This window comes from Eptesicus fuscus, chromosome 20 (assembly GCF_027574615.1).
Source record: "Eptesicus fuscus isolate TK198812 chromosome 20, DD_ASM_mEF_20220401, whole genome shotgun sequence".
Taxonomy (NCBI): Eukaryota; Metazoa; Chordata; class Mammalia; order Chiroptera; family Vespertilionidae; genus Eptesicus; species Eptesicus fuscus.
This window is the reverse complement of record NC_072492.1, coordinates 14,936,571-14,957,244: the sequence shown is the minus strand read 5'-3', so window position 1 is coordinate 14,957,244 and position 20,674 is coordinate 14,936,571. Positions and strand designations below refer to the sequence as shown.

Below are 20,674 nucleotides of genomic sequence, written 5' to 3'. Positions count from 1 at the left end.
GATCACAAGGCCATAGCTAAGAGTATAACCTTCTTCCATACCTATTCCATGTTCACTTTGTCATCACCTCAGCTGAATGGGGTTATTTACATTCAACCTTCATTCCTTGAGAGTCTGAATCCTCAATGTTATTGCCTTTGAGTTGTTATGGGTTTTAAATTAAACTTGTACTACATGGTACCCCAAAGAAACTCCTAGGTAATTCGACATGGTCGTTCCTTTCTTGCTGTGTAGAGAAACCGAGTTTTCTTTTGTTAATTTGGATTGAATTACCCAGACAGTATGGTAACTCCTTTGTTTGCCTGTTGGTTCAGTGACTGTCTCAGCTTCCAGTAAAAGAGACTCACTGGAGCAATCTGTAGAAGTGTTCCTCCCTCAGAAGCTGCATCGGATGCTTCTTGCGTACCACTTCAGATTCTCTGACATAATTTTTTTTAAAATATATATTTTATTGATTTTTTTACAGAGGGAAGGGAGAGGGATAGAGAGTTAGAAACATCGATGAGAGAGAAACATCAATCAGCTGCCTCCTGCACACTCCCTACTGGGGATGTGTCCTCAACCAAGGTACATGCCCTTGACTGGGGTCGAACCTGGGACCCTTCAGTCCGCAGGCCGACACTCTATCCACTGAGCCAAACCGGTTAGGGCTCTGACATAATTTTTATTCCAGCCAGTTCTGCACAGATTCAGCCAGCTTCACATAGATACAACTTGACAGCATTAACTCAGGCCTGCTCTACCTGCTTCTTTTGTCCTGTCATTCCTACCATAGGGTTTCTCTGATTCCCTGGAGTAGAATATCATGGGAAGTCAGCTTAACACTCATACACACACAACCTGAAAGTGTAGGGTTGTTAATTTATCTTTATTGTATTACAAAAGTATTACAGATGTTCCCTTTTTCCCCCCATTAATCCCTTCTAGTCCACACTATTGTCTCTGTCCATGGGTTATGCCAGTGGTCGGCAAACTCATTAGTCAACAGAGCCAAATATCAACAGTACAACGATTGACATTTCTTTTGAGAGCCAAATTTTTTAAACTTAAACTTCTTCTAACGCCACTTCTTCAAAATAGACTCACCCAGACCATGATATTTTGTGGAAGAACCACACTCAAGGGGCCAAAGAGCCGCATGTGGCTCGCGAGCTGCTGTTTGCTGACCACGGGGTTATGCATATGAATTCTTTGGTTAATCTCTTCCCATCCACCTTAAATAACAGATGCTGAGAGATGTTTAATATATGCTTCTCCTGTTTTCACATAGGTGGATGGTCCTATCATGCATTTCATCAAGCCTTATTCACTCCTCGTGGTGGCCAACTCAATAAGCCACCCCGCGATTGGTTCTCCCTTCTTCCTTATTTACCGCCTCTATCTGTCACTTTTCCCATGAGATAATATTCCCAAATAAACTATTAGCAAATAAGATTTTATCTCAGTCTCTGCTTTTTGGGCAACCCAAGCTATGACAGAATCTAAGATCTCTAACCAGGAGAGCCCAAAATTGTGAGAGTGGGAAGCAAAAATTCTCTGAGTATATTATTTTATCTGATAATGACAGAAATTGGTCCTGCTACCACATCCCTTAATTCCCAGACTCATGAATCATGGCTATGGGGGAAAGAGCATCATATATGGGTTCCTGGTTCAAAGTATACACCACATTCTATAGGACTTTACACCAATCTTTCTGGATGAAATTTCCCAGCTGTCACAACTGAACCTTTGTACAGGCAGTAGGTGTAAAGCTAGAAGAGAACATACCATCATCCTCTGCATCCTCCTTTCATGCACCTTCCAGGGGATCCATCCACCTTGATTGTACTTGGTTGATTCACAGAACGGTGAGCAACAGAGATTTAATGAATGAGGGCAGAAAGAGAATGTACAGAGGAAAGGCCAGAGTGCAGATATGTTTCAGAAGAACAAGGCTGGGGAATTAGAGAATTAAGGAAATTATGCACATATATACACACTAGAGGCCCGATGCACGAAATTCATGCAAGGGGCTTGGCCCTCACAGCCCTGGCTTCGTCTGGAAGGTCGTCCAGAAAGACATCCAGAAGGTCGTTTGGCTGTCTGGTCTAATTAGCATATTACACTTTTATTATTATAGATAACAAGAAATGTGCAAGATTTTAATGAACAAATTTATAAAACTTTACTAAAAGACTAAGATAAGATCTAAATAAATAGACATGAAATACTCCTTAATGGGAAGATTTACTACTAAAACTTTGTCCACCCTCCCCAGTGTAATTTATAAATTTGATGCAATCCTAATCAAAATTCAACAGGACTTTTTTTTATTAAATTTATTGGGGTAATGGTTAATAGGATTACATGGGTTTTGAGGTTTACAATTCTGATACATCATCTGTATATTGCATTGTGTGCCCATCACCCAAAATCAAATCTTTCTTTCATCATTGGATAAAGAAGATGTGCTACGAATATATAATGGAAAGCTACTCAGCCATAAGAAAAGATGAAATACTGCCATTTGTGACATGGATGGATTTGGGGACTATCGTGCTAAGCAAAGTAAGTCAGACAGAAAAAGTTAAGAAACAGATGATTTTACTCATATGTGGGATATAAAACTGAAAGCAACAAATGAACAAATTAAAAACAAACAAAAATTCATAGACACAGACAACAGTATGGTGGTTACCAGAGGGAGGGGAGGTGGGGTAGTAAAGGGTAAAGGGGGTTAAATATATGGTGTCCAATAGGATTTTTAAAAACAGACTTTGAGGAGATATCTGTAAGAATCCCTAAGAAATCAAGGAAAAAGTGTTTAAAATAGACTTGTACATTTGATTTTGTAATAAACATGGTATTTCAAATCTATATGAAAATGATGTACTATTCAAGATATGGTGTTGAAATAATTAGCCACCTATTTGGGAAAGAAAAAGAAAGTTAAACCTCTATGTTTGCAATCTACATAAAGGTAACTTCTAAATGGATGAAAAAAATATCCTCAGGTGAGGATTAACAAAAAATAAATGAAAAAGCAAAATATATAAAATAGGATTACAAAAATGTATTAAAAATACATTAAAAACTTTAAGCATAAAAAACTGTTTATTTAAATATTTTCCGTATCATTTCCAGTGGTTCCAGTAGCACTTATTAAATAGTCTCTCTTTTCCACTGATTTCAGATGCTAATGTTATCACTAAGTTCTCTATATACTTGAGGCTATTTTCCTCCTTTAAATTCTGTTCTATTGATCTATTCATAAACCAGTACCATATTTTTCATGAACAAATATATTTTAATACATGCTGTTTTAAAAAGTCTGTCATTTCTTTGAACTCGTTCCTTCAAATGATGGAACCTAATTCCCCTCTTCTTAAATGTGGTCAATACTTAAAAGATTCACTTCTAAAAATAGACTGTAGAACACAGATTGACTTCCAAGGCTAGATCATAAAAAGGATAGTTCCCGCCTGGATAACTATTAGATTACTCACCCTAGGGAAGCCAGCTACCATGTCATGAGGACACTCAAGCAGCCCTTTGTAAAGGTCCACAGAGTAAGAAACAGGCCTCCTGCCAACAGAAAGCACCCCCTTGGCAGTCATTTGCATCAGCCACCTTGGAAGTGGGTCCTCCTAAGAGACCACATGCCAGAACTTCCCAGCCAAGTTACTCCTGAAATGCTGACCCACTGAAAGTGTGAGAAGAATAAATACTTATTGTTTTAAGCCACTAATCTGGGGGTGTGGGGATAATTGGCTAGGCAGCAATAGATAATATATTTAAGGCTTTATAATATACAATAAAACTATTGTCTACTGTTCTTTTTGGAGTTTTCTTGACAATTCTTTTTTTTACACAACCTTTATTATCAGCGTGGGGTGTGTGTGTGTGTACATAGAGGAAATTACATGCTACAAATTGATTTGAGTAAAAACATCTTTTATTTCTATACAAGAAAATTATTTATTTTTCCATTTATCCAAGTCTTTTATTCTGTACTTCATTAATATTTTAAAGTTTTATTCATATATTTTCCATACTTATCATTTAGTCTTAATTAGTATTGGAATTTTTACTATTTTAAATGGTATTTTTATCCATTTTACATTCTAATGTTTGTGGGTCACTTAAATATATCTACTAATGATTTATGCATATTAAGTTTATTAAATTATCTCATTTTTGCAGTAGTTTCTCAGTTTTTTTTCTTAGGTTTTCCATGTATACAATTATATCATCTGCCAGTAGTAAAAATTCTTATATCTCAATTTATTTTATCTAAAGTATTCTCTGGGTCCCAGATTATAAATGCCATAAAGTTCAGAGATTTTTGTTACTTTGTTCTTTGTCTCCAGCACTTGAAACACTGCTTGGCACAGAGTATGTGCTCACTAAATTATTGAAGTAATTAAATAAACTGCATAGACTAGCAGCTCCAGTACAGTGTTTAGTAACAGTACTAATAGTGGGCACCCTTGTCATCTTGTTCCTGACTTTAGTGGGAATGTCTCTATATTTCCCCATTAAGTTTGATGTTGGATTTGGGGCTAACTCAATGTATTATTATCTCATGTTAAATAAGTATCTATTTCCATTATATTGAACATTTTTATCTGAAATGGTTATTGAATTTTAGCAAATGTGCTCTTTTTATGAAAGACAGTAAAATTATTTTTCAAAAAATCTTTACACATTTGAAAGCATTTAAATATTTTAGTTCAACAACTGAAATACAGAAAAGCAATAGCTATAAAACTGTGCAGATGCTAATTTAAACAATAACGAAAAGTGCTTTAAGTTATAGTATTTAAACTTCACTATTTAAATTTCATTCATTACATTGGTATAATATCTCATCTCAGTATCTACAATTTTGACAAATGCTTGAAAAGTTTTTTGTTCAGAAACAGATGCTGGTCTGACAGAAACACATTTGAAAATATTCTTTTTCTGGTCATAGTTTCCAACACACCTATGAACTCGGCCTCTAATCAGTCTTGGAAGTTCACGATCCTGTTTTTAAAAAGATAAATATCAATAGTCATCTATTCATCTAAATTTAAACTGTTTGAAACTATATGACCAACTAAATATGAAACACCCAAAATAACTATAACTCTCTTACCTGATTTAGGGCCCCACTGCTGACAAAACCATGACAGCTGGGCATATATGAGTGCCCTGTCACAGAGGAAAGACCTTTACTTGGTCTTTGTAGGGCTTCTTACAAGCTAGCAAACTGCTACTCCTTAAAAGACTGACTAATTCTCAATGTAATGGCACATGAATTATTCACTTCTATAAGACTGCCAGAGTTCTACTTTCAGTTGATGGCAGAAAGGTAGTTCATACCAACTCTCCAACTAAGAACAATTGGATGAAATACTTAAAAATATCCTCGTAGATTTCAGAGAGATACTAAGACAATGAGGAATTACAGACTCTATCTGGGAAAGGAGAGGAGTCCAGAACGGGGCCTGATATTTGGGGATGCTTTCCCCTTGAGGTGTCTGTCAATCAAGGCAGTGAGAGTCTAAGAAACTGAGCAGAGCTTTTGACAGGCTCATAGGGCTAGGAGGAAAAATAATAGAATCAGAGGCTCGTAAGAAAAAGAGATTCTGGTAACCACCCCCATCCCACCCCAGGCTTAGGATTGGGAACCAAAAGGGATATGCCTTAACGGGACTAACAAACCAGAAAAAGATCATCCAGCATCAAAGCCTCTTGATCATGAGTAAATTTAAACTATTCTGGGATTGCTTTCACTAAATTGTCATAAAAAGCATTAATTATAAGGAAAGATGTTGATTATTGCTAAAGGAGCCATATTAAAGTGAAGAATTTCTGTTCCTCAAAAGCCACCATTAAAAGTTAAAAAGCAAACCATGAAGTATGAGAAAATACTTGCAATATACATAATGGACGAAGAACTTGTACCAAGAATAGTATTTTTTTTAATCTCCTATAAATCAGTAACAAAAAGACAAATAACTCAATAGAAAAAAAGAACATGAGCCCTAGCTGATTTGGCTCAGTAAAGCGTCAGCCTGCAGACCAAAGGGTCCCCGGGGTTTGATTCCAGACAAGGGCAGGCTCCTCCCTGGCCCGGGCCCTGGTCAGGGCGCATGCAGGAGGCAGCCAATTGATGTGTTTCTCTCACACATTGATGTGTATCTGTCTTTCCCTCTCTCATCCACTCTCCCTAAATATCAATGGAAAAATATCCTCGGGTGAGGATTAACAACATCAACAACAAAAAAAAGAAAGAAAAAAACATGAGGCCTGAAAAGCTTTACAAAAGAAGATATCTAAATGGCCAGTAAGTATATAAGATGGTCAACTTCACTAGTCACTGGGAACTGTAGAGAAATGCAATAGCACTAAACACTCACTAGAACAGCTAAAATAAAGAAGACTGGCATACTAAGTGTTGAAAAGAATGAAAGAAATTACACTCACCTACACTGATTGTGAGTGTGTAAATTGGCACAACCCTTTGGAAAATTCTTTAGCAGTAACTACTGAATTAGACCACACACATGCACTATGATGCAGCAATTTTACTCCTAGGTATATATCCAACAGAAATGCATGCATATGCACAAGAGACATATACAAAAATGTTCATAGAGCATTACTCATAATAGCAAGAAATCTGGAAATAACCCAGATGCCCATCAATATTAGGATGGAAAACTAAACCGTGGTATATTCAGACAACAGAACATTGTACATATAAATATAAATAAATGAACTATAACTACATACAAAAATAAAGATGAATCTTACATTGTGTTCAGTGAAAGAAATCAGACATAAAAGAAAACATACCATATGATACCATTTATATAAAGCTTTAAAAGAGGCAGAATTAATTTATGATATTAAAAGTTAGGAGACAGGAGGTAGTGAATGGGAGGAAGCACAAGGATGCATGGAGTAACCGCAATGTTCTATTTCTTAACCTGGTAATGTTCACTTTGTGATACATCACAGAATTGTACAGTTATGAGTTGTGCATGTTGTTGTAAAAAGGTTTTTTATTTTAAAAAGTCATAAGACTAGAGAATAATAAACACTCAAGATATTTTAGAAATTAATAACCTGACAACTACTTTTTCTTGATCATCTATTATGTGTCAGAAATGCTATACGCTCGTGTTATTATCTAATCTCCAAAACAACCTTTCAAAGTAAAAATTTGTCTCCTCATTTTACAGATAAAACAACTGGAGCTCAGAAAGTTTAAGTAGCTTACTCAAGGTCATAAAGCTAGTAAATGGTGAAATTAAAACTAGAATCCATGTCTGATTTCAGAATTACAGTCAATTTCAGAATTAATGCCAAACTCACAAAGTATGTAAGTCATATAAGGCCTCCAGACTTCCTTTGTCACCCCATTCTTCATCACCAAGCCTCTTCCTTATATCCCAGCCCACTCTTTGCCTTCCCCCAACCTCAGGACTACTACTACCCTTACCCCCATCGCTTACTAACTCTACACTCTGATAACTACAAACAACTTGCAGTTTCCTATACAATCCAGGCTCTCTCTTAGCTTCTTGTCTTTGAATATGCTGCTCTCTCAATTTAGCGTGATTTCCTTCCTACCTCTCCTCTTCCCCAAACACACATTGGTTATTTAGTCCTTAAATATCTAAAATAAGGTTACCACATTCTTCAAATCTTTTCCTGATCTTCCTATCCACTTTTATAGCACCCTGCACATACCTCTAGCATACCACTTATCATACCATAATGTAACATTTATATAACTGTCTTTTACTGAGATTATAATCTCTTTGAAAGAGCCATTTACCATTCATATTCCAATCCGTATCTGTTGCATCTAGTACAGGGCCAGGCACATAGTAGGCTCTCCATATTAGTTAAACAAATAATTTCAAAATCATAACTAAAACCAAACAAAATGTTGAAAGTACAACTAAAGTGTTAACATCATTTCTACTGCAATGGAATTACAGTCTACATTTGTATGTTTTGTTGGCATAGGCTTTGCAAAGAATACTCAAATACTCACTATTTCATAAAACACACAAGGCAGAGTATTTTTCCCATCTCTCATAAGAAAAGTCTTTGAATAATATGGTCCAGGTGTAACAGCTGAATCGAGAACACCTACATAACATTAAAGAAGGGTAAGGGGGAATCATTGATGGTAAAATGCAAATAAATTTAACAAAGAGAAGTTGATATTTAATTAACTATTCCCATACCAACTCTCTCATAGTTTTATTTATACAATAATAAAGAAGACATTTAAAGAGGAAAAGATATTTCTGAAACTATTTTATTCTAAGGGAAAGAAAATTTCTGGCCTTCTCCAACTTAGGAACAGGTTATATGCCAAAGTTCACGCAACTGACAATAGCTGGCCATCTGAACCTTTTTCTTAGAATGTATTCTATAGAGTGTTTAAATCCCCAGATCAGTCTATTACATTATAATAATGAAATACACATATATAACTAATAAGCATCGTGGTTTAATGAAAAAAATAAATATTGAATTAGAATCAAAAGGCATGCATTTGAGTCCCAGTTCTTCAGCTTACTAAATTGAGCAAATTGTTTTAAACTCTTTCAAATTTGTCTCATCTATAAAATGCAAATAATAATTGTTTATCTCAAGAAAGTATCAAATGAGAGCATTAATTATTCCTTTAACAGCCACTTACTGAAAACTGATAGTGAACATTTGTTATTTTGAGGTCAGCCTCCATTTCCCCTATTAATACCTAGATATTCCTTTGGAAAACCTCTCCTATGCCATTCTTAGCCATATAATTTGAATGGAATTTGGCCCCAACCCCAGATGCAGGAGTGAGTTGAGATGGACTTAAACCAATTAGTGTATCCCATTCCCCAGCTTCAGAGTACAGACAGGGTTTAGGAGGTGGTGGACTTGATACCAGCCAGAAAATGATATGCAAGGGGTCACATGCTAGCTTCTGGAAAAGAGCAACCAAAAGAAATCATCGAAGAATGTGACACTGTGGTATAAGGATGGGTGGTATAAACAACTTTGATAAGCATCTTAATGCCAAAAGGAAAGAGTCAGAAGCTGCTGAACAGGCCACAGTTGGAGCTCCAAGATAAAGACAATATTATGGCAGGACAGAAAATGGCTAAATCCAAAAACATAATACTGGCTGAAAATGCAAGCTGTGTATTTTAAAACACAAAAAGCAATTAAAAGTCCACATAAATTTATGAAATCAGATGAAATCAGATGTATATAGTAATATTATAAAAGCATGGACAGGAAAGATACCACAGTGATTATCTCTAGAGAAGAAGAAAAATGGATAGGAGTTTCAAATCTATAACATGGGAATAGATTTCCCGTGGGTATTGTCTATATTTTTCTGTATGTTTAGAATATTTCATAATTTAAATTAAATTTTTATTTTACTTAAACTATTGAAAGAAGTATGTTCTGAATCTCTACTTTTACTTGTTTATCTCTTCATTCTAGGTAAAATCAAATTCCAAAAACACTCTATAAAACTCTTCCCCTTTTAAATATTAATTTAGAAAACATTAATTATAGGGTGTTCATATCAGTAAAGGGTTCTTTACAAATGTTCTTTCAGAGTATTTAAAATATGATTTAATTTATATACAAAATTACTACTGGATTTAGTCAAGTATAGTAGAAATAACACTAGATTGAGAATAAGGAACTTAGATTCTAAATCCATTTTTGCTGTTGACTAGCTTTGTGATTTCAGTCAAGTCTATTTTATTTGCCCCATTTCCTCACAAACTTCAAGGGTTGAATTCGATTACTTGTAATAATCTTTTCAGTTTTAACATTATGAATCAGAAGAATACTACATAAATAACCAAATACATCTAAAGTCACAAATCAATGACAGACCCAGGAACTGAAAAAAATCCTAATTAACTAAAATCTCCTTTTGCAAAATGTTTTTTCTTTAAGATCTCCTAGGTATTCCTATTGACATTGAACACTATTATCTAATAGTATTACTTAAATATTTTTGAAGTATTATACCTACCCAATATTTCAAAAAGAAGTACAGTTTTGGGGGCATGTTCACGCCAGTACTTCATGCTTTCAATAACTGCTGATATAATTCTTAAAGAATTATCTTTTTCCTTAAGTTTTAACTGATACAATGAGGCATCCTTTTGAAAACATAAAATTATATCATTAGAAAAACATTTCATATTTTCCATCATACTCTTTCACTTTCTTTGTAAGGATTCTAGATATTTATAATAGGCACATGTGTAAAATATGTAAAAGAACTATTGAAAATTTTAATACAGTTACTCCCATAAATTAAAGGCATCATTAGCACTGTATAGGAGGAGAAACTAGGATACACTTGGAGACAATCAAGAAGAGAATTATTTATATGGGCATCCATTGATTCATTCATTTGTTGAATATTTTTTTAAATATTGTGTACCAAACGTGTGACAAATATAGGTGAAAACAACACAATTCCTTTCCTTAATGTTCTCATACTCTAGGAGGGGAATCATTCATTCATTCGCTCACTCAAAAAGTACATATTGGTACTACTCTGTGCCAAACATAGCTAGTGAAGAAACAACAGTGAACAAAACAGACAATATATACCCTCATAGATTTTGACATCCAGGGGGAAATTCAGAAAATAAACAATAAATATATAATAGAATTTCAGGAATTGATATATCTTATACATTTGAAAAACAGGATAAAAGACTAAAAAGAGACAGATAATTATTTTAAATAGGTTGTTGAGTGAGGACTGTGGGAATAGAAAGTGTAAAGGACCTGAGATGGAATGAATGTGTTTGACATTTTTAAAGATCAACTAAGAATACAATGTGTTAAGATACTAATTTTCAGGGGATGGTGGTGGCACTTCCCTTTGTGAGGGCAAGGCATATCTAAGAACATTTGAAGGGACATTGTTTTCCAAATATAATTACTTTTCCTCCCTCTCCCCCTCTTAACTAAGGTATGAATGTCTCCTATAGAGGAGTACTGCCATAATGAGCCACTTTTATTAAGGTCACTATGTCGTATCATTCTTATGTACAAGGAAACCTAAGGTTGAGAACCACTATGAAACATGCTATTTTAGTCAGATTTCCAAGAGGAAAAAAGAATTTACCTCAGATGGCTTACTGAAAAGACTGCTCACAGACATGTGGGCAAAACAAACCTAAGGCACTTAAGAACTCAAAAACTAACAATACAAAACTTCTACCACTCCTAGGCTAAAAGGACAAGGGGAGGAAATAAAATTACCAAACCTGTGAAAGTTAGACTCATGAAGGGGCTATGTGATGCAGGGACACAGCTACTACCTGTGACACTACATTTAAGCAGGGAGGGCATAGAAAAACCCAACCTCTCTCCTCACCCTTTGATGTCCTGCCAGTGACTCCCACTGGCTGACCCCTAACAGAAGTCAGCTAAGGGATCCTAGGATGATGCACTATGTAGTACAATTCAGCCTTCCAGAGCACAGAGAAGGACAGAGGGTAAACAATCCATTGGGCCAGGGGGCAAGGGAGGAAAGATAGCAAACCAGCTACTAGTATAGACATTTGCAAAGAACAATAACAGTAAAGAATGGAAACAGGAAGTAAGGCTGAAGGAAGTACAGATATAGGAAGAACATAAGCCAAAGCAGAGTTGTATTATCGTGTATATCATGTTTAGAGAATTGTGAATATCTGAATATGGAAAGTGCACTGGAGAATTAGTGAATATGAAACATGAGGTTAGAGGTCAAATAAAACCAGATTATAGAGCGAAGGTCAGCAAACTATAGCTTGTAGTCCATATATAACCTGCTGTGTTTTTGTAAATTTTTATTGGAACATGCCACACTCATCCATTTATGTATTGTCTATGGCTGCTTTTAAGCTACAATGGCAGAGTTGAGTGGTACAGCTGAGTAGTTGCAAGAGAGACCATATGGCCCATAAACCAACAATATTTACCCTCTGGCCCTTTACAGAAAAAGTTTGCTAACCCTTGTTACTTCGAGGAGAGCTTGGAGAACTTTTGCAAGCAATGGATAAACTGGCATTATCTCAATTATTAGTACACAGTGAAATTCAGAACCCAGTAGGAAACTCTAAAGCAGCAATGAAAAGGAGCAGCCATTCACAACCTCTACGGAAATATTTTAGAAACTAACATTCATTCACTCCAGGGGTCCTCAAACTTTTTAAACAGGGGGCCAGTTCACTGTCCCTCAGATCATTAGAGGGCCGGACTATAGTTTAAAAAAAACTATTAACAAATTCCTATGCACACTGCACATATCTTATTTTGAAGTAAAAAAACAAAACGGCAAAAACACTCGGGCATGTGGCCCGAGGGCTGTAGTTTGAGGACACCTGATTCACTCCAATTGACCTGCATGCCATGAGGATTTCAAATGTTCTTATCTCTATAATTTCTAAATACTTATTTATCTCATTTTTTACATGTAAATACAAAAATGTAAATAACTCATATTTAAAAGTTTACCTTGAGAGCGTTTTCTTCTGGAATATCACCTAACATTTTTTTCTTGAATTGATTTTGTTGGATATTGGGCTTAAATGCCTGTAATGTACTGTTTCTTTCTAGACCTCTCATTGTGGAGCCAGGTATTTTTGAAGAATGTGTTTGTCTGAGTACTTCACATTCTCTTTGGTGAGATAAATTAGGAAGTTGAGATACTTTTAACTGTTTCTGTTGTTGCACTCCCAAATTCATTGGAGAAGAATTTATTCCATCATTTGCCGCTAGGTTTGTTCTTTTGCATTGAGGCCTAAAATCACTTCTATCCCAAGTTTTGAAGCTGGTATTTTTGTTGCCATCTCTGTAGCTGTAATAGTTTTTTTAAAAATTAGTATTAGTTGTTGTTTCCATTTACATTTTCTTAATTTAAAAATTAATAATTAATTATTATTTCTGAACTAGAGGCCCCATGCATGGATTTGTGCACCAGTGGGGTCCCTCAGGCCGGCTGGCTAGGGAGAGACTGCAGGAGGTTGGCCAGCCAGGAAGAGACCACAGGAGGGCTCCAGGGCGTGTCTGGCCCATCTTGCCCAGTCCGGATCAGCCAAACCCCAGCAGCAAGCTAACCTACCAGTCGGAGTGTCTGCCCCCCTGGTGGTCATTGCGCATCATAGCAACTGGTCAGATGATGGAACGAATGGTTGGACACTTAGCATATTAGGCTTTTATTATATAGGATTGGGTGACTGTCCAGATTACAATTTGTTACCTAATTCTCTGTCTAATACCTATCACAATAAACTTTCTCTTAGCACCTGCAGCAGAAACTATGCCTCCAAAAACCATCTCAAAACCATTAATAGGCCTAGTTTCAAGCCCTAGTCCTGAAGAAAATAACTGAATGGTCCTGAGGAAATTAGCATGATAATAAAATCAAAACTCATTATTTAAAAGTGAAAATATTATTTTGATGTATTTATTAACAACTTTATTAAGTTTCCCCTTTTTAAAATATTATATATTTAATAAAAGTCAGGGTAATGTTAACTTCATAAGGTTGTCAGAATTAAAATAGCATATCGAAGCACTAAACAATCACTAATATATATGTTTGATGCTCTTTTTCTAATACTTTGTTCCCCAAATTATTTCCTCCAGTAGTTGCCACTTAGCCAAGAATGCTAAAATCCAACCTAAAAAGTAATCCATGTCCCATTTTCTATTCATTTTTTCACAATATTTAGGTATTGAACTTAATCCTTATGGCAATGACCATCTTCCTTGATGTCCTCATTTCTTGAGCTCTACCACTGCAGATGCATATGAATTTCAGTCTCCATCTTTCTTTTTTATTACATTCTATTTACCTTACTAGGTAGGATAAGATTGGGTATTCTATTTGGTTCTCAATTTCTAAATATATCCATTATTAAGACACAGTTATTTCTGACTTTTTGCCTATTTTCAATTAGATCACTAATAATCCATAGAAAAATCCTAAATTCATAGTGATAAATATTGGCAGAAATTTCATTACAACATGAAGAAATCTTTGGAAATATAATCACTGCCAAATTTACCTAAAGTCTTTTTAACTTCTTTTATAAAATGTAACTAATATTGCTATAATTGTTGTTAAGCATAGAAATTTCCTAAATGTAATTCTGTCTAAGAAAGGAGGAAAAGATAAAGAAGAGAGGGAGAGGAGAAGGAATAGAAAAAGAAAGAAATCTTAAGTAGACTCACCTCCAACCACTCTTGCTCCTATCAGTGTTTGGTTGAATAGACTTAGACACAGAATCTTGACTTCTCAAAGGATGAGAAACTGAATGTGGTATTTGCCTTTCGAGGAAACGTATCTTATTAAATATTAATAGTTTGTTTCCAAATTTAAAAATGTAAAATATACATAGAAGAATAACATCAGTCAGTAACAGACATACATTCATTGATGTATATGTTTCCACATACCCTGTGTTGATTGTTTTCGTTAAAGGAGGCAACTCTGGATTCATTGCTTCCCAGGCCCAATCTCAAAAGATATAACAGAGAGACAAGTAAAATAGATAGGATTTTTAAAAAAATAATTCATACTTATTTGACGGTTGAAAGCTTGAAGAAAAGAACTTAAAGATATGGACTTGTTCTTCAACAGCACTTTGTTGAGGAATCTCTCACAGCCTGCCTTATTAATTTTTATAGATGTCTTTCTCCCCCACTGTGTTTTATGCAAAAGCAATAGGTTTATCTGTATCTTTTCTGCAATCAATCCCAGTATAGTACCTTGTACTGTGTAACATGAATTCAATGTAATCAATGTTTCTTAAACTTTTTTATTCCAACCCACAGCAAAAAATACATCATAACTCAGAACATATGTATGTGTGGTGTGCATGTGTGGGTGGGGGGGAGAAAGAACATAAAATTTCACCAATTCTTATTCTTACTATGTGTGATACACTCTGGTATTTCCTATTCTACTCTCTTCTATTTCTTTTTCTTTTTTAAGGTTGATTGTTTCCCAACCAATCTTTCAAAATGTCAAAAACACTGATCTAGTTTTCTCTCTTACCTAATATAAGAATCTTATATCTCTGACAGTTATCCTGGTCAGAGCCTGTAGAGTTCAGTATTTTAGGAGGATACAAATTTCTCTATGGAGCAGCTCTAATTGTTGTTAATATAAGGACAACATTATGCTACTTATAAAAATATTTTAACTGGTGGATAATTTTTTATTTTTTTTAATCCTCACCAGAGAATATTTTTCCATTAATTTTTAGAGAGAATGGAAGGGAGGGGGAGAGACAGAAGTATCGACATGAGAGAGAGACATCTATTGGTTGCCTCCCACACACACCCTTATTGGGGCTGGGGATCGAGCCTGCAACCAAGGTACATGCCTTTGACCAGGAATCAAACCAGAGATCCTTCAGTCTACAGGCCAATGCTCTATCTGAAGAGCCAAACCAGCTAGGTTAGAATTTTTTAAATGGCAGAGAATAACCAGACAAATGTCCATTTATGCATATTCATGTGAATATTTTATCCATAAAAATTGGAAAATATGAAATTCTTACTTCAAATCCCTCAAATGTTGAATAATATAAATTTAGAAGTAGATTAAGGTCTATGGTTGAACACTGGATAAAATTAACAATACAAGTATTGAGAAAGAGAGAGACTGATGGATTGATCTTAAAATTCTAGTTGCATAAGAGTCTATTATTTTTTAAGAAAAATGTAAACATATATAACCAGTATGCACCAAGTATATTTCAGAATGTCTTTCTGTCCTTGCCTTCTTTCTGAAGATAAGTAAAAAGTCAGTAAAGTTTAAGACCTCCGAGGGTCTAGAATTTGAATCAAGAGATACAGAAGCAGATCAACATGGGCTCTGAGAACTAGACTTAAAAGGTTATGTTAATTCTCAGCAAGGGCAATTTAGTTAATGTACTTGTTGAAACTATAAGGAAGCCAACAAAATAAAGATAAGATAAAATAAAGATAAAAATGCTATAAGAGAAAAAAAGACTGAGGCTAAACACTAGAAATTCCTGGGCTTCTACCCTTCCTAAGGTCTATTTTTTCCAATTATTCCTGTGTTCCCATGTACATTTTATTCTTGAGGCAACTTGAGTTTCTTCATTCGTTAGCACCAAATGTCTAAACCACAATATCCATATGTATCATGAAAAAGAAAATAAAATTATTTACAATATAGGTTACCATTTCATTAAAACAAAGACTCCAGATCTAAGATACTCCATTTAAAATTCTAAGCCACCCTTATAGACAAGGAAACTCAGACTACCGTACTGGAATGTTCAGAAAGAGCCAAGTAATCCCTATATTTGGATAATGGAAAGAAGGAAAACATAAAATAGAAATGGTAATTTTCTATAATCCTAGTTCTTATTTTCTAAAAGTTTGCAACTAGCCCTAACTGGTTTGGCTCAGTGGATAGAGCGTCAGCCTGCGGACTGAAGGGTCACAGGTTCAATTCCAGTCAGGGGCATGTACCTTGGTTGCGGGCACATCCCCAGTGGGGGTGGGGGGGTGCAGGAGGCAACTGATTGATGTTTCTCCCTCATCGATGTTTCTAACTCTCTATCCCTCTCCCTTCCTCTCTGTAAAAAAATCAATAAAAATATATTATAAAATAAAATAAAAGTTTGCATCTTATTTTCTTACCTGTTGGTAGAGGAGGGAAATCATAACTGTCAGAAGTAGTACTGATACCTGGATCATTTTTAAGTGGATTGGAAGTTAATGGCTGTCTAGTCCTCTTTTTCTGATTGAACAAAGGTACAGGCAAACAGCCTAAATTGAATGTTCCGAAAATTAGTATATAATAGGAAAATAGATCTAGTTATAGAATACTTTGTCTACTTCTATGTTAATTGTATATTTATTATAAACATATTTTATACCTTTGATTGATTCTTATATTCTTTTTAAGATCCTAAATAGTCTCATTTGTTTCTCTAAAATTTCCTTTTTTTAAATTTTATTTTCAATTACAGCTTACATTCAACTCTATTAGCTTCAGGTATCAGTGTGCAGCATAGTAGTTAGACAATCACGTATTTTATCCAGTAATCCTCCTGATATTTCAAGTACCCAGCTGGCACAATACATAGTAATTAAAATACTATTGACTATATTCCCTATACTGTACTTTACATCCCTGTGACTGTTTTGTAACTACCAATTGGTACTTCTTAATCCCTTCACCTTTTTACCTGGTTCCCCAAACTCCCTTTCCTCTGGCAACCATCAGTCTGTTCTCTGAATCAATGAGTCTGCTTCTATTTTTTAAAAATTCCTTTCTTGTTCTAGGTTAACACTGCCTTATTTCCTCTTGTTTGGAAGTAATTCCCATCTCCTCCCTCACCCTCCCACCCCCCCAACCCTTTCCAAATCTACTTTTTGTTTTCCTTATTTCCCACCTATGCTTGCCTATTACCATATCAACTAGAAGGGACCCTTCAAGTACAAAAGGGGTAAGGGAGAACCAGACACTAACCCATGTTTTCAAAAACCTTAACCACTCTTTGGACTATGGTAGCATACCCTTTAGCGCCATGGTTCTCAAACTTTAGTTTGACTAAGATTTCGCTGGAATTGTGCTTAACATGCCAGTTCCTAGACCCTACTCTCATAGATTTTATTTCAATAGATTTAGTTTGGAAGGCAAAACTCTGAAATTTTAACAAGCACTCCAGGTATCTGTAATGGATATTTTCTGTGGATTATTTTGACAATGCCTTAGACTCTAAGGCTTAGAGTGATAATATCCAATCCAAATGAGAACAAACACTACCCCCATACCCTCCAGATAAAAGACCTGGGATCTTGGTCAAGCCAAAAGTCAGAATATATAAACAGTAAAACTAGAAGAGATCTCAGAGGGAAATGGGTCCTAAAAGTTTGCACACTACCACAGGGGGAGAACCTAGATACAACCCAAGCTTGCTTCCTCAATGTCAATTTACATATCTTGTCGCTGTACCATACTCTAGCTGGTCCATAAAAACTTATACTACAGGAGAATACAGACTCTGTGATAACTCATGAAATGATATGGGCTCTGGCATCAGACTTCCTGGGTTTGGATACAAGTTCAAAGTAGGGTTGAATTACATACAACTTCAAAGTATAAACTTGGGCAATTTTCTTAAGCTTATTATGCCAATAGGACATACTGAGAGGCGGGATGATACAATGATTAAGAGTATGAATTCTAGAGCCGGATTTCAAGGTTCAAAACCTGGTTCTGCCACTTCCTAAGTCACTTTTTAACAACCTCTTTGTGCCTTAGTTTCTCATCTGGAAAACAAGGATGATAATGCCCATCTCAAATGATTGGTGTAAGGATTAAATATTTTACTACATATAACTAAATGTCTAGAAATACAGTACATTCACAATAAATAATAGTTATTGTTATCTTCATTGTCCATTATCATCATTTCCCTGATTTTCTTCATTCTTATCCTCTAACTAATAAATCGGGAAGCAGAAATGGTAAGAAAAGCTTTTAGGGAGACAACAGTGCTTCTGTAAATACTTTAAATAAGTCATAAATACAAATAAAAACAGAACTCAAGCATGTAGGGTTTGTAGGAAGACCACTCATAAATCCAGGGAAGTATGATTTTACTACCACTTCTGCTACTAAATGTTTTGCCTTAAATTATTTTATTTCCTTGGACCTAAATAGTAAAGAGGCTAGACTACAAGTTCATTTTTTTAAATACTTCCAAAGTGCTCCATCTATAAATTACACAAGCTTTACATGGTATATACAAAATATAGAAAATTTTAAAATAAAAGTTGTTCATACCTGCCGTACTTCGGGTTGAATTTTCATTTAGGTTTCTCTTCATTTCCGTCAATATCAAAGTCTATACCTTTTTCTTTAGCACATGAAGTTATTGGACTAAACCTTCAAAGAGATTTATAACTCATACCGTATCAACAACAAAATCAAATTCTTAGCCTAATAATTACTGAAACTAAGGTTTAAAACTATAGTTTCAAACCTGATCATGTTAACGCTTTATGGAGTCTTTCATTTCTGACTAAGAATTAACATAAACCGTTTTTCTCAACTCTGTTCTAAATAAGCTAGGAGTAGGATGATTATAACCTTGCTTCCCAAATGTAGCAATTTCACACAGTCTATGTAATTTATTTTAGAACTCATGACCCACAATGAGAATAATTCTGAACCAGGTCTGATAGAGCAAAATGGACAATAACCCTGGCCAACTCTATGCTTGTAAGGCCAGGGAGGAAGCATCTACCACTGACCCCGCCGTGGGAGAACACGGGGTCTCAGCACAGCACGGCGGGTCACCTGCTCTGGCCAGGAGTCTGAGATCTCTGGATTATGTAGTAATTTCAAAGACTGTGGCCTCACTTAATACCCAGAATAACTGAAATGATGTTTCCAGAATTTCAACAAGACAAACACATGTTTCTGCTTTTTTTTCTTTTACAACAGAATTTCCGCTATCATTTTTTCCATATTTAGCCCCCTAACATAGTTCAACCCCAACGGAATTCAACAAGCTCTTGCCTATCGTGTGAAAAGGCAGGATACCAACTTTCATTACCCAGTGAGGCAGACAGGCACGAACACAACTAAGTTCACTGCAACTCGTACGGAGGTAAATGTTAATTTCCAAACACAGACATAAAACTTGGGAACCGTCAGCGCAGGGACTGCCTCTGCTTTGTTTCCTAACTTGGGCGTGAAGCCGGATCTAGCAGGCGCTTTAGAAAATATTCCTGATGCCATTCTAGGAACCACACTGGCGGTTATGAGACTTTTTCTCAGCCCAGAAATACCAACGCAACTCACACCCGAACCCAGAGGGTGGTGGCACAAGGGCTGTCACGTTTGCGAGTTTCACGCAAACAAAATGAAAGTGTAACACCCGCCCCTGGACCACTGACCCTGGGCCAGGCTCTGAGTGGCCCCACCCCAGCTTCCAACGGGCGTTCATGTGGTTGACCACGACGACGAGGATAAGCAAAAAGTTTGCTCTCTACAAACCCGAGATCGCGCGCCCCCACACACAGCACCCCCAAAGCCCACTGCCTCAGGGGGAGGCCCGGAGGCCTATTTTGACCCCTCGTGGGAGAGGGGTTCCAGTCAGGACTCATGCTCTCTTCCAACACCCTCTCCTCACCCGGGAATTGGGGTAGTTTGGTAACTAGCGACAATACAGTCTTTCCCTTCTTGGCTCTCCCACCAACACCATACCCAACTTTCACTCGCAGGTTTCGCCGCCTCGCCGCCTCGCCGCCTCGGTCAACGGTCGCCTCAGTCAACGGTCGCGGAGACTGCCCAGTCCGCTACCGCAGACCTCCTAAAAAGCGCGGGAAGTCAAGCCCTGCGCAGGCGTGCCTGGAACCTGCGCAGGCGCACCTCAGACCCCGCTGCCAGGAGTGCCTCAAATCTGCGCAGGCGCACCTCAGACCGCGCTGCCCTCCCATCTGCCCCCCTCCCGCTACCCCCGCGCGCGCGCAGGCGCAGAGGCCACCACCTTGGGCGCGCGCGCACAATGGCTCGGGGCCTTCTGCTGAAGAGGACAAATACCCCCTCTCCCAGGAACCATGACGTTGACACGCCTCCCCTTGTGTCCTCACACCGTCA

At 36.5% G+C, this 20,674-nt stretch overlaps 1 protein-coding gene across 8 annotated transcripts in view; it reads right to left on the bottom strand.

The window, feature by feature from the left end:
* SPATA22 (spermatogenesis associated 22) overlaps positions 1-20,513 on the bottom strand; it is a 35,943-nt gene extending 15,430 nt beyond the window's left edge. For 4 of the 8 annotated variants that reach the window (XM_054709477.1, XM_054709472.1, XM_054709479.1 and 1 more), the window contains exons 1-8: positions 20,282-20,513; positions 18,854-18,955; positions 16,699-16,827; positions 14,476-14,536; positions 14,251-14,346; positions 12,529-12,871; positions 10,043-10,172; positions 8,039-8,136 (exon numbers count right to left, since the gene is read on the bottom strand). In XM_054709477.1, the coding sequence (XP_054565452.1) occupies positions 8,039-8,136; positions 10,043-10,172; positions 12,529-12,871; positions 14,251-14,346; positions 14,476-14,536; positions 16,699-16,827; positions 18,854-18,896 (900 nt within the window). In that variant the 5' untranslated portion in view covers positions 18,897-18,955; positions 20,282-20,513. Of the gene's footprint in view, positions 1-3,623; positions 3,686-4,969; positions 5,011-8,038; positions 8,137-10,042; positions 10,173-12,528; positions 12,872-14,250; positions 14,347-14,475; positions 14,537-16,698; positions 16,828-18,853; positions 18,956-20,281 lie in introns of those variants that run through there. The other 4 variants (XM_008156773.3, XM_054709473.1, XM_054709474.1 and 1 more) reach the window with 4 other exon arrangements.
* Between the last annotated feature and the right edge of the window lie 161 nt (positions 20,514-20,674).